This window comes from Cetorhinus maximus, chromosome 2, assembly GCF_964194155.1.
Source record: "Cetorhinus maximus chromosome 2, sCetMax3.hap1.1, whole genome shotgun sequence".
Taxonomy (NCBI): Eukaryota; Metazoa; Chordata; class Chondrichthyes; order Lamniformes; family Cetorhinidae; genus Cetorhinus; species Cetorhinus maximus.
The window spans coordinates 117,127,503-117,141,850 of NC_135880.1; the positions used below are offsets into that span (position 1 = coordinate 117,127,503).

Below are 14,348 nucleotides of genomic sequence, written 5' to 3' on the forward strand. Positions count from 1 at the left end.
TTTTTTTATACTTGGAACTGGCTTGAAGTTAGATTTTGCAGAAGTTTAAAATGGAATTTTTTTTGCTTCTCTTGGCCTCATGCTTTCTTTGATGAACGAGCTGGCACATGGGTTATCCCACCACAGTGACAAGATGGAAGGAGTGCTGTAGTAGCACAGTTCACAAGAGGTCACATCGGAGGCGATGCGTGACAGCTGACTAATTTTATTCATTCAGATTGGCCTTAATTAGAAAATGAGGGTCTAATTAAGGAACGCATTTGCTAAAACCTTTTTCTTTAAAAAGACTCAGTGCAGTCTTGAGAAAACAATTTCTGAGAGGATATTTTAGTAAGGATCTGGATAGATTTCTCTGTGTAATGCTTATGTCCATAGTACTAATCTATGTCTTGTGTTAACGAGTAGCAGTGCACAATCCAGGATATTATATTCTCCAGTCAGCCAGAGGTTTAGCAAGTGCTTCTTGGTATGAATTTATATTTTCAGATGATCTGCCGCTATGATTCATGTATTACGGTAATTGTTTTACTCTCCCCCCACTATTAAGGTTTGCTTTTGGCCATTGATAGGCATATGTAAGTGAGCAAATCAGACATCAGAAATAAAATACTGCGGAGGCTGGAAGTCTGAAAGAAAGACAGAAGATTCTGGAAATGCTCAGCAGGACTGGCAGCATCAGTAAAGAGAGGACCAGAGTGGAATTTAACACAGTTGATGGAGATCTTAGCCCCTAGCTGGAGGGTGCCCTGTGTCGCCTCAGCTGGGGAAGGCCTGTGGTATTGAGTGCTCATCAGACACTTAACTGGTCAGCGGCAGGCCTTCTCCAGGACCCCGGGAGCACAAATCCCACACCACCTCCCCACCCTCCGAGAGCTATTGGCCAGTCAGAGACTGGCAGCTCCCCACTGCTGTCAGTGACACTGGGAGCAAAGGCAGTTGTCAGCAATGCACCCAACAGAGGCCTAGGATCGCCTAGGGACCTAGGTCATAAACTGAGTGGGCATGAGATGGGGGTTACTAACTACACGGAGGGGAGGGGGGGTGTGTGGAATGCAGCAGGGAACCTCTCAGTGGACCCCCACTCTTTCACAATGCCAGGTCCCTTGATCAGGAACTAAGTACCTTTGAATAGGAGCCCCCTCTGCTGGCCCCCTGGGAGCTGACAGGGTTTGCTTTTTGAGCTTCCTACATGGCCAATCCCCTGCCTGCCACTAGTTGAACACCAGTGGTGGTAGGATGAGGCCCTTAAGTGGGCAATTAGCGTCCAGGTGGGAAGGCCGTCCATGCACGGAGTCGAAAAGTTGGCAGAATACCCACCCCGCACTGCCCAATTAAGTGCCTCCCCGCCTCCAAACCTGCAGCTGGTGGTATGGGGGGATGGAGGGGTGGAATGTTTAAGTAAGTACAGGGACAGGGTGAAGGTGATGGGAAGTAGAAAAGGGAAGGTCTGTGATAGGGTGGAGGGCAGCAGAGATTAAATGACTAAAGTGATGACAGCACAAAACAAAAGGGAACAGTAATGGGGCAAGTAGGGGGAAAAAATAGGCCTAGAGGAGGTGTAAATGGAAATAGCAGAATCATCACCAGCAGCGGTCACAAAATGGGGGAAGAGGTCATGATAACTGGTTAAGGAACCACCATCATCCCTTCTGTTATTTAACATCTCTCGCCTTCCATCCTATCACAGGCCTTCCCTTTTGTTCTTTCCCTGAGCTCCTACCCCATTTCTGTATTTGCTTAAAATTTTATCTCTCTAATTTTTTTCTGACAAACGGTCATCGAACTGAAACTTTAACTTGCTCTTTCTCTCCCCACAGATGTTGCTGAATATTTCCAGCATTCTCAGTTTTGAGTCAGATGTCAAGTCTATTGTGTCTCCATGGCCATCACTGATGGCATTTCTTGTTCAATGTACCTAGAGCAGCTCATATACCCATCCTGTGAATGAATGACTGAAAAACAGGGGGCTACTAGACTGATCCCCATTTTATTAATGGAAGCAAGAAATAAGGATAACAGCTTGGGACACTGCAGCCTGCTGCAGCTGAATTACAGTTCTGAATTATAGCACATGCAGTTGAGGAAGATTTCCCATCACTGAATGCCCAAATGTCAAAGTAAAACACATTGAATATAGTTATCGCGGCTAGTGATGTTGGTCCTGAAGGGGTGGGGAGAATGTCACTCCAATGATACCAGGTGAATGGGACGTTACTGCAGATAATGATGACAGATAAAGGCAGTGGCAACACTGGGCAAGGGTGGGGTGAGGTAAAGAAGCAGCATCACCCTGGGCAATGACATTGGGGAAGCAGGGATAGTGCTGCAGACAGTGATTTCAGGCAAGTGTAAGAGGAAATATTCTGCAGACGAATGACGCCAGATGGTGGAGGGGGAGCTTCACGACGCAACAGGATGCACACCAAGTGAAAGTGTAATAAGCACAAAGGTCTCGTAAAATGGAGCCTGCTGATTGTTGGATGACTGAAAGCCTTGTGGAGACTGTTCTGGCCACCAAAAGACTAATGCTTGCTCTATGAAGTGATGGTTAATGATTTGTTTAAACAGGAGTACAAAGGGAGAGTTTCAAATGATGACACTCTTGGGTAGAAAGTTCCACAGTGTTTAAATTAGAGAGTTAGAAATTCGGCCTTAAATGACATAGAATCCCAACATAATCACTGTGTCCCTTGGAAAAAATGACAAACCTAATACATTTCTGACTCTGTCCCTGAAACGTCTGTGCTTTAAGAAATTGTTTGGGGGGGGATTTTTATCAAAAGTAAACTTCTCATTACCAGAACTAGGTCACACTTACCGGTTGAGGTTGTTCCGCAATACAGCAATTGAAACACAACCAGAATTCACTCATGATTTACAGTCCAACGCCAAAATGTCCCTTCAAGCGGCACAGAATCCAGATTCTATATCCCAGGGTGAGAATGTCCACCTGTCTGTCCTTCGCCGGGCGGATTAGCGTGTGCAATACTGAGAGAGCGAAGTTCTTCCTGGAATCGGCAAGAAGCTAAAGTCGCAATGGTCTGGCTGTGGTGACAGGTATTGGAAACTTCACAAAGGATTGGGGCGGCCTTTTTCACCTCACCTCCAGGGCTCAGAATGACGACCTGCAAGAAATTCAAATAAAAGAGTAAGGATGAACAAAAGAACTGTTGAGTATTACCAGCATGGATCATCATTAGCTGTCAGTCCAGCTGCCCCGTTACACCATTTACAGACACACGGTGTGGCAAAAAGGCAAATCTACAAAGGCAAAAGACAAATCTATCCTGGGCATTCGCCAGTTTGTCTAAATTGGGTTTTCTTTTGAATCTCAAGCGCAATCACCTAATCTCCTTTGATGCTTCGCACGTAGCCTGCTCCTGGTTTCAAAACATCAAAGCAGAAGGAAAAGACAAGTTGATGTAACTAAGAAAGCGGCTAAACTCTGGCACTAAACATTTTTTTTTACCACAACCTTGAGACCCTTTTTTCTCACTTGGTTGCGTCAGGAAATATTCCAGGTATGAAGCTTCCTTGTAATGATTGACACCAGCCTCTTTTAAAGCTTGCGAACCATGGAGGCTGTGGGGCTGAATATCACCGCTGTGTGGGTCTCCCCGCAAGTGTGTGTTAAAAGGAGGAGGGCTGTGACTGCACTGCAGCTTGCAAAGAGAGGCGCACACGGCAGGTGGGCGGGGAATAGCAAGCATTGTGCAACTCTACATATCACAAAGAGAAATTAGCTCAAGAGCTCAAAGAAAATCAAAAGGTTGTTGAGAGAGAAATCTCATTTTGAATTTGGAGCAGCAGTGTTTTGCTCTAATTCTCTGTTTAAAGGCTGCTGCAGTGGTTACATTTGAAGCAACCGTTCTCATTAACCCACACGCTTGGATGACCAGCTTCATTACAACAGGCTCATTACAGTATGATTCCTCCCCCATAAAACTGTTTCCTTTTTCAATAAGGCGTCTAAAAAAAGGACTGTGTAACACAGATGACAAGATTCTGTAATTTTAAATGATTTTAATTCAATTTTCAACAGATGAAATATTAAAAATATGAAATTATTTTAGAAACGTTTTGAATTATGACACTTATTCAGGGGAGTTAATTTTCAACTGGAGAAAAGGGGCAATGGCTTTGCAAGCCACAGCTGTTGACTGCCGTGCTGTTTAATAGCGGAAATATACTTATCAGAGACAAGCAGATGATCCCTAGAATCATGGTTAACCACACAAGTAAAAAAGATTATTGTTCTAAGATGCATTCTATTGTATATCCTTTCCAATTTCTAATCCAGACTATGACATTGTAGCATTATAATATAATTATAGGAACTCAGGTTACAAAAGGACGTATTTCCGCGTTTAAATCTTATTCTATAGTGTTTTGGAATTACTGAACCCAGTTGACTTATTCTGTTTCTTCCGTTGATTAATGACAAATTACAGAATTTTTTGACACACCTTTTGCGTGTTATTTTTTGCCCATGATGGAGAGGGTAAGCAGGGATCTTGCACCCGGCCTCTTTATCTGCCAATGGAGATGGCTTAAGACTGGCTTTCCAATTGGTACATGAGCAAGGCTGGGGTTGGGGGTGGTTGGGGTGACATGGAGAGGGTCTCTCTACTAATAAGGCTAAGATTGGCTGTTAATTCATTCCGAAGCTAGGTAGTGAAGTAGGAAACCAGACACCCATTTTTAAAATTAATACTAGATTTATTCACAGAATGAAACATTACATATGTCTGCCTCCTTCCTAACCAACATCCAGTGTCCCAGAAGTCTCTCTTTATATATGCTCAAGGTACCTAATCAATCAATGCCTTTGTATCCTTAACCTTGATAATACAATTAACATTCCATTAATATTGTGAACTTGTGTGGGGCAAATCTGAGCTGTGAATGAGAGTTCTAGCATCCCTCCACTCCCTAGGCACTTTCAATAGAAAAGGTTTATTGAACTTGTCACATAAACATTTCAACTTTATTTTAAAAACTCAAAGTGCTCAACATATACAATGCCATGCAAACCTACGCCAGACTTGATATAAGTAATTCATGTGTGAACTTTGCAAATACTATACTTCTAGTCTTTTAAGTACAGTTACGAGACTAAAAGAGAGACGGTAATTTTCGGAGATATGGTACAAGGTTTGATCTTGAGAGAAAACCTGTTCTTGGCACTAGAATTGTAAATACCAAAACACTTTTTTTTGGTTACTTCAGAAGGTTTGGGAGATTTCAAATTTATGATGACACAGATATGAAGTGCCAGACACAAAGATATCTTATAGTTAATGGCAATGTCACTACTGACTGTAATGATCCCCAGAAAAAAGAAACTACTCAGTTTTGTCCAAATAATAATTCCCTTTAAAATATATATGTCATGTGCCGTCACATACATCATAATGCAGATTGCACAAAATGGAGCAGATAGATTGAGAATGCTGAAAAGAAGCTGTCAAGTCAAATTAAGAGAATCAATTTGTGTTGCAACATCTTGATCTCCTGAACTCTGCTTCTATATTTTATCAGTGCTTGAAATCAAAGGTTAGTCCTTTAAGCTGGTCTTTCTCAGATGAAGTGCTGAAACGGGATTATCCGTGGAGATATCATTCCCAAGAATTCTAGATGCAATAGGCCCGAAAGACCATGGGCAGCGATCCCAGGATTGCACAGAGATGGCATCCGCCAGAACCCTCCAACATTGACTCTCCCTGTTCAGGGTCAATGGGAGATTTCAATTAATTAATGCCAGGCCTCCGAGAGGCAGGAGATGAAGAAACACCAGCCTGGGAATAACTGTTCCAAAAATGTCCCTCGAAAAAGAAAGAAAAGTTTACATTTATATAGCACCTTTCATAACCACCAGCCGTAAACGTATTTTACACCCAGTGAAGTACTTTCGAAGTATAGTTACTGTCATACTGTAGGTAATGCAGCTGCCAATTTGTACACACCAACCCCCCAGCAATGTGATATTAACTAAATGTTTGTTTTTATGATGTTGATTTGGAGATAAGTATTGGCCAGGATACCAGCGATAACTTGTCTGCTCTTCGAAATAGCACCATGACATCTTTTACGTTCATCTGCGAGGGTAGAGGGGGCCTCGGTTTAAAGTTTCATCCAAAAGACTGCACCTCTAACAGTGCAGCACTCCCTCAGTACTATCCTGGAATTTTGTGCTAAAGCCCTTATGACTCAGCAACACAGTTGACAATGCACAAATGACTTTGTAATGAGATGGAGGTTCTGCTCCTTCCAAAGCCCCACAGATAGTGGCACATGCAGGCCTGTTTTTGTCCCTTCCCCCAGAGCTGTGCCAGGACCGTGCCCAGATTTCTCTCCAATCCAGAGTTTCAAAGTTCAATTTAACTATACATGGCGATTACAACAGAGAAATGATTTGCTCAGTTCAAACAATCTGTGTTGCTGTTTCTTCTCCACATGTGCAGCAGTTTTAATCCCATGTTCCCTCCAACTGCCTTTCCTTCTAGGATAGGCCTGTAGTAAGATGAAAATCCGCAAAAACATACTGCTCACTTCCCACCCAAAGTTTGCCTGAAGCAAATTTTGAGCCATCCATGCCCCATTGCTTCAAACTCACCACCCTTTAACCATATGCTTCCGCACCACCCCCCTGCTCCCCCCAAATCAGAGATCAGCCTGTCAGAATTTAGCCTGAACCAGCCTGTCAGAAGCTGACAGCTTGCCGTAATGAACCCACAAAAATGCATTGGGCCTCCTGCCAGTGACATTGGGTGGTAATACAGTCACCCCACCCACGAGGTCCATTTGATGTCCATGCAAGAGAAAAATCAGCACCTACTGTCCCCTTACCTACTTCTCCCCTTCACCTTGAGAAATGAATGAAAAGTAAACTGATGCTACTTAGTTAGAAATAGATTAAAGCGAAGGATAATTAACAGGTTGAAGCCCAGGTCATTCTAAGCTGTTTTACTTATCTTCATTAAAGTAAGGGCATGACAATATAGTGCAGCCTGTGTACCTAATTTATAATGCAAGGAGGCCAGCTGATGTGGCATTGTCATGGAGGCCAGTGTCATGATCTGTAGTCTTGGTGTGAAGTTACCAGGCTCACTAAACTACCAAAAATACATAAATGCTCCATGGAAGAAGTTGGCTGCATTGATGCTTATTCCACTCTCCCCCAGTGCCAGGAGCTCTTAAACCAAATTTCAGGAAATACATTGATTAGTTTCACAAAGTCCCTTAAATAAAGAAAATATATTTTACAGTTTATTGAAATGGACTGGAAGGTTTTATTGCATAAGAAAACTAACTTCATTCCCTTAAATGAGTTTCACTGCCTGGATGGAAAACAAAATAGGATAGCAAAATATAAATGAGGCAGACCTTTCAAAGCCAAACTCGGACATTATTATGCACAAGTGTCAAAAGTAGTTGGAATTCACAAAAGTAGAATTATAATGTATCAAGTGCAAACACGTTATTTAGCTTTAAGAGGCTTTCTTCACAGCTTTCACTGCAATACAGAAGTCCCTGGTATCATGTTTATCCTGTCTCCAGTTGCTCCACAGAGTGATTAGGGACATTTCCGTTTTATCCTAGTTCCATCTTAGCCAATTTCCAACATACTGGCGATTTCAGGTCTCCTCTAAACCAGCTCTAGCTACATCAGGAAAAGCCCAAAGTCCTTTGGAAACCAGTTGGAAGCAGAAATTAAAAATGCTGAAGTTTTCCAAAATAAATCAACGAGAACATCCTGAAAATCAAAGCTGACTGTACAAAACAACCAAGTGTAATATATTCCAATGCCTGCAAAAGTTTAACCCCAGGATATATCTCCTCATAAATTCTAGATTTTCCCTGAAGACAAAGGTTCCCCATCCCTCCTTTTCTACATGGAAAATTGCCTCAAAACTTTTTCCGCTTGTCTCAGCCATGACTCAGTTGGAAGCATTCTGGCCTCCGGGTGACAACGTATCAGGGTTAATTCCCACCCCAGGACCTGAACACAAAAATCAAGGTTGACTCTCCAGTGAAGTATTGAGGGAGTACTGCATTGTTGGAGGTGCTGTCTTTCAGATATAAAAGATCCCATGGCACTATTTCAAAGAAGAGCAGGGGAGATATCCCCAATGTCCTGGCCACATTTATTCTTCAATCGCATCACAAAAAGCACATTACCTGCTCATTGTCACATTGCTGTTTGTGGTGCAAAAATTGGCTACACCACAAGAGTGATCATACTTCAAAAGTACTGTAAGTCGCTTTGTGACGTCTGGGTGGTTGTGAAAAGCACTTTTTAAATGCAAGTCTTTCTTTTCTTTATTTTCACTCAAACCTCCAATATCAAGTCCAAGGAACTCATGGAATCCATCATTTCTACTTTGTAGACCATCCTGGATCATTAACTGCTTGAGATGAGGGCATTGACCTTTGAGGAGAGATTGAGTAGACTAGGTCTATATTTCCATGGAGTTTAGAAGAATGAGAAGTGATCTAATTGAAACATGTAAAATTCTTAAGGGGCTTGATGGGTAGAAGCTGAGAAAATGTTTCTCCTGGCTGGGGAATCTAGCATATGGGGTCACAGTGTCAGAATAAGGGGCAGTCATTTACTAAGCTATGCTACTGTTGACTTCCTCCTCGCTCCTGCGTTCTGACCAAACCTAGCACCCACTCATCCTGCCCCATCCACTTTCTGTTTTTTCCTCCTATCTCATCCTTCATATTCTATCCAAGCTCATTCTTTCTATGAGGCCAACCACTTGCTCACAAGAACCCTTCCCCACTCAACTGACCAGTCAATTGCCTTTCTTGGCCTCAACATCTGCCAACAACATTAAAGCTCCTCTCCAAATACTTCTGCATTTCTGACCTATGTTTCCTCCGAGGTCCTGAGATATATATAGTCACACGCCAGCTCCACGTAAATCTCTACCAAAATCCCTTCCAAATTCCTTTCATATGGCTCCCTTCAGCCTCACACCATCAAGAGCATCCTGCTATAATGACACCCTCAGACACAGCTATTTATTCATCTTCGTCTTCAACAGGTCCATGGCATTTGGAATTTTTCAGCCACGCATTCTTTTTCAAGCACCTCTCCTCTGCTGTCCAGTTGTGTGGGACTGCCCTTGCATGGACCCCTAACTCTAACCTGTCTTAACAAAGCCAGCAATGGCTTCTTTGTCCATTTCTACCCTGAAAATATATCCATGACCACTTCCCACTTCCTCATTTACATGGCACTCCTTATCCATAGAAAGGGTTCAGCTTTTGATCACCTCCATGTTGATAGATTGTCTGTCTGAAATTAAGCTGCAAACAATTCAAAGCTTCATCCAACTCAATATCAGGGTGAGTCAACCCATCACTTTTTGTATGTCCCAAAATCCTATTCCTTTGTCATCAGTTCCAATCCCCTCCCTGGCCAGCTGCTGAGATTGTGTCGAAAACCTTGACATTCTGCTGGATCCATAACTGAGTTTAAAACCTCAAATTCTACTCATCAACAAGAATATGTATTTATGCCTCCACCCTATCTCAACCCCAACATGTTGCTATCACTTCCATACTTCTTTCTATAGAGGTCCAAGCCACCATCTGATTTGGACACTTAAGGGGATTCCAAAACTGCTGGCAGTCCAGGAGACATTCCTGCTTCTGCTGACCACAGGCAGGATCCCTTTGAGGTCCCAGGACATGGAAGTTCCTAACTGATGGTCAGTTTAGCACAATGCTGGGACTTGGCGTGTCTAGGTCCTACTTTAGAATCTGAAAACTGCTGCCAAAGATATGGTGGGGGTAGATTAAAATGGCTACAGATTTTGGGCCTGAATTTTTATCCCCTTTCTAACTGAACCATCAACAGTAAAGTAGGAGCTCATGGCCTTTATAGCAATCATGTTAAAATACAGCTGCAATGAACTAATAGTGAGTATCCTCTATGTCTGCCTCTTAGCCATGTTGCACAGTCCTACCTCTGTTACAGGATGAAAGGGTTTACTGTCAAAATCAAGGAAACTTTCCTTCGAACTCACCACAATTCAGAGTTTACATTAAAAGGAGCTCAGAATTAAATCCAAATGCAGCCCACACCCCGAATATGGCAACTAGACACCAAACTTCAGTTCTGTGCAGGGTAGAAGCAGTGTGCGACTCGCAGGGGTTTATGTAATACTGTAATTACACACAGTTAATCACAGGTTTTTCCCCCTATCATATGCATTGTTTCCAAAGAACGTAGTTGCCTGAAGGGGTGAAAATGAATGGGCCGCCTGCCGTACCTTAGCAAAACGTTTGGCTACATTTTCTGCAAAATTCAAAGTGTGTTTAATGATGGTCAGAAATTTACCAAAGGATTAGCTCAGGCTCTGTGGTGTCCCTGTGGTTGCTATATATTCTGTCAACTGATATGCCTTCCTACTCAAAGTCTGCTGCAGAGCTAACCTTCATTTTGAAAGAAGAAGCGAGGATTGGCAGAAAAATGATCAATTCGTGTTTTACACTAGTGCCTGGAATTACCCCACAGAATGTTAATCTGGGCACAGTATTGAAAAGGAACAATAGTCCTGTTCACAATTGTTCAAGGAGGAGAGATCAGGTCATAAATGAAGTGCACTGCACTGTGGTCACAAATGGAGGTTTGCATGTTGAGATGAATACATCACCCATGCCGCACCAAGGGTTTACAAGATAGGTATCCAGTGTTAAACTCCAGAATGGTAAAAAGGCCAGCTTTATTATGGAAAATTAGCTATTCCCAAGATCAATATCAGCAAAATACTGGAAATCTGAAACAAAAACAGAAAATGCTGGAAAAACGTAGCATTCAGAACACCAAAGAAAGAGTCCGATTGGACTCGAAACATTAACTCTGTTTCTCTCTCCACAAATACTGCCAGACCTGCTGAGTTTTTTTCCCAGTATTTCCTGTTTTTATACCCAAGATCAAATTTGTTTTTGGAGATGTCCAAATAAAATAGTCGATAAATTTTGGCTCGAGATCTGGCATGATTAACCCATCCCCATTCCTTCCGATGCAGGCAACATGCAAGCTTTGTGCTACCTGCTCATGTTCACGATTGCAGCGTGCAGTCAGCGCTTAATGTGCTGTTGAGCATCTTCATGCCCGAGTAGGGGGTGCAAAATCGTGAGAGACTAGCATCAATTAAAGCTAGCCTGCATTGGCTAAAGCAGGTGCTGGAAGTCATTCTAGCAGTGAGTTTCTCCTGAAAAAGTGACAAGAATGGTGTAACATGGTAGAGAATGACTCTAAGATTCTCCAACAGCAGCACTGGAGGCTTTAGTGCAGGAGATGGATGGGACAATTGAGGGCCTTTATTCACAGAGGATCGACAGGCCCTCCAGACAAACACTGCGAAGACAGCGGAAGGCAGCAGCCACCATGGCCATTGGGAACCTGGATGCAGTGCTGCAAGAAGTTCAATGACCTCATACAAGTGGTCAAGGTGAGTGAATGCATATCCATAAAACCAACCTACTAGCCTCATACACTTTTCAATGCACCACCCCACTTCACTTACCAGCAATCTCAATCAACCATGACTCAGGTCACGTTCATAACCTCACCACACCTTCACACACTTAGCACTGCTGCAAGTCTCACAAGCACATCTCTCAGCTTGCACACATTACCAATCATTCAGCCATGACAGGCATATCACCCAAGCACATTGCACCACATTCACTGATGCCCTCCCTCTTGTAGGACAAGGTGGTGTACAAATGCAGGCAACAGCACCTAACCGGTTGCATGTCGTCATTGATGGATTAGACGGTAGAATCATTGGAGCAGCCACGACCAAGTCCATGACCAAGGCTGAAACCACAGAAGGTGACAATATTCTTGTACCTAATTCTTCTTCTCACATCCCAAATTCTTACAATATACAGCTGGAGATGGCGTTAGCAGGTACCTCTTACTTTCCACCCTCCTTATCACTGCTCCCCTACATTTGTGCCTATCTCCTTTCAGATGCTCCTGAACCATTACAGCTCTTGGATAAGAAATGGAAGAGAAAGAAATGACTGATGATGAAAAGAGTCACTTACCCTCACCCTTGCAGCCACCAGCTCAGATAATGACACTGTGCATACTTTATAGGGGATGGCTTAGATGTGGGATCTGCACATAGTGAGCCACCTGGCATGAGTGGGCTGTAGCCAGCACAGGAGGAAAAGATAGCACAGGTGCCAGCTTGCTGGAAGGCAAGGTTGTACACAAGTTTTGTGGTGGACTCAGATGAGGATTTTGACGGAGTGGTGTACAGAAAAGTGCTGATGGGGTATGCACACAGAAATGCTTAGAGTATTGCAGGCCTGCCAGAAAGACTTACTTTGTCAAGCATGGAGGAGTTTGACAGCAATTTTGCACACAGCTTAACACAGAATTTGGAACCCATCCTTTTCAGTGTGGAATTTGTGGCGAACTTCATTAGTACAATTGTGGACTCAGCCATGATGCAGTGTTAGATGTCTTAGCTTCTACTGCAACACAAGTAAAAGCCTCCCAACATCTGAACGCTACAGTGAAAACACAGACTGAATTCATGCAAGCTCAGCTTTCTGCAACAAATACTCAGATTGCTTCCATCATGGTTCGGAATACCAGTGTTCAAAGGGGTTTGCAGTGACTCGTAGCACTCCAGTAATCTGTCCTTCAACGGATTGCTTAAACTGCTGAGGTTTGGAGCCAAGGAATGTGGCAGTGACTCCATAGGAGCATGAAGCTGCCGCCCTCTCTCAGGATGGCACCACTGACCTTCCACTATGGCCACTCCACCAGTGTTCTTGATGCTGCTCGTCAGTCAGTCAGCCCAAACTGCTGCTTCCTATTCAGAGTTGGTGCAATCCAAAGCTGGCTCTGCTAGAGCCAGCGCCTTGTGTGATGGCACCTGCTGCCTTCCACTGGCCATGCTGCAGCTGTTGGGGTAGCACTGTATAGCAGCACTCAGACACGAAAAGGCTTACTGAAAACAGGCATGAAGGAAATGCACAATCTTGATTGGCTGAGTTTTGTATGGCATATTGGATGGTTTGATTGAAAATATCAGTTTGGAATATTTGTTTTGCAGTGTCTTTTGTTGTAACATTGTGGCCAAATGGATACTGTGATGGTTAGTGACAAAGGGAAGGTAAGGAGTGGGACTGCTGATGAATAGAAACTTGGGGTTGTATTGCAGTCGGATGAACTGATCACGAATAGCCCAGTGAGAAGGGGCTGTGTTGATTTCTTCATCTCTTTCTCCTCCTCCTCAGTTGCTAGCCGTACGCCGGTGGCAAGTGCTATATTCTCACCAAGGAGGAGTTGTGCAAGATGCAGCAGACCACGATGAATCATAAGGTATATACTGGACAGCATGACAGAGCTGCTCCTGAGGAGTCCAGGCAGCGGACGCTTTGCTTAAGCACGCCAAAGGTCAGCTCAATGACATTTTGTATGGCAGCACAGCTCGTGTTATATGCTTATTGCCCACTTCTGCGTGGGTTGCGCACTGTAGTCGTGTGCTTGCTGGTCAATGGAGCCCTTGTCACCCAGTAACCACCCTCTGGTTTCTCATTGTGGCTTAAATGTTGATACTACAGTGGACAGGTGCAAAATAAAGGCATCATGTCTGCTGCCAGGATATTGGGCATTGACCTGCATCATGCTCTGAATAAGGTCGCGAACCAGCTGGACACTGGGGTAAACAGACACCTTTCCAGTTGTGGTATATATTTTAATTTACATGCGGTTCCCACAAAACATCATGCATGCAGTCAACGGCACCCTGCACCACCTGGAAGCCTGCCATTCTGGTGATGCCATGTTCTTCCCTGCCTGCTTCTGTCCAGAAAGACAGAGTGCAATGTATTCCCCTCTCTTTGCTTACAGAGTATCAGTGACCTCCCCCACACAGCAGTGAACGTCAAACTACAAGGGGTTGGAGATGTCACCTGCTCCAGCCTGGAAAGAAGAAAAAAACAAGACTTGGATTTATATGGAACACTTTTCATGACCACCAGACATCTCAAAGCATTTCACAGTCAACAAAGTTCTTTTTGCAGTGTAGCTACTGTCGTAATGTAGGAAACACTTTAGCCAGTTTCCATACATCAAACTCCTACAAAACAACAATGTGACCATGATTTTTTTTTGTCATGTTGATTGAGGGATGAATATTGCCCAGGGCACCAGGGACAATAGCCCTGCTCTTCTTGGAAAAGAAGCTATAGCATTATTTCAATTTGAGGGGGCAGACAGGGCCTCAATTTAACGTATCATCTGAAAAACGGCATCTCCAACAGTGTAGCACTCATTCAGTACAGCACTGGAGTGTCAGCTT

At 43.5% G+C, this 14,348-nt stretch overlaps 1 protein-coding gene across 7 annotated transcripts in view; it reads right to left on the reverse strand.

Annotated features, from left to right (window-relative positions):
• cdc42se2 (CDC42 small effector 2) overlaps positions 1 to 14,348 on the reverse strand; it is a 217,425-nt gene that overhangs the window by 65,628 nt on the left and 137,449 nt on the right. For 4 of the 7 annotated variants that reach the window (XR_013580300.1, XM_078568850.1, XM_078568859.1 and 1 more), the window contains exon 3: positions 2,819 to 3,125. Coding sequence is in view for 6 of the 7 variants with exons in the window: in XM_078568850.1 (XP_078424976.1) it covers positions 2,819 to 2,872 (54 nt within the window). In the remaining variant the exon portion in view is untranslated. Of the gene's footprint in view, positions 1 to 2,818; positions 3,126 to 3,345; positions 3,634 to 14,348 lie in introns of those variants that run through there. The other 3 variants (XM_078568885.1, XM_078568894.1, XM_078568877.1) reach the window with 3 other exon arrangements.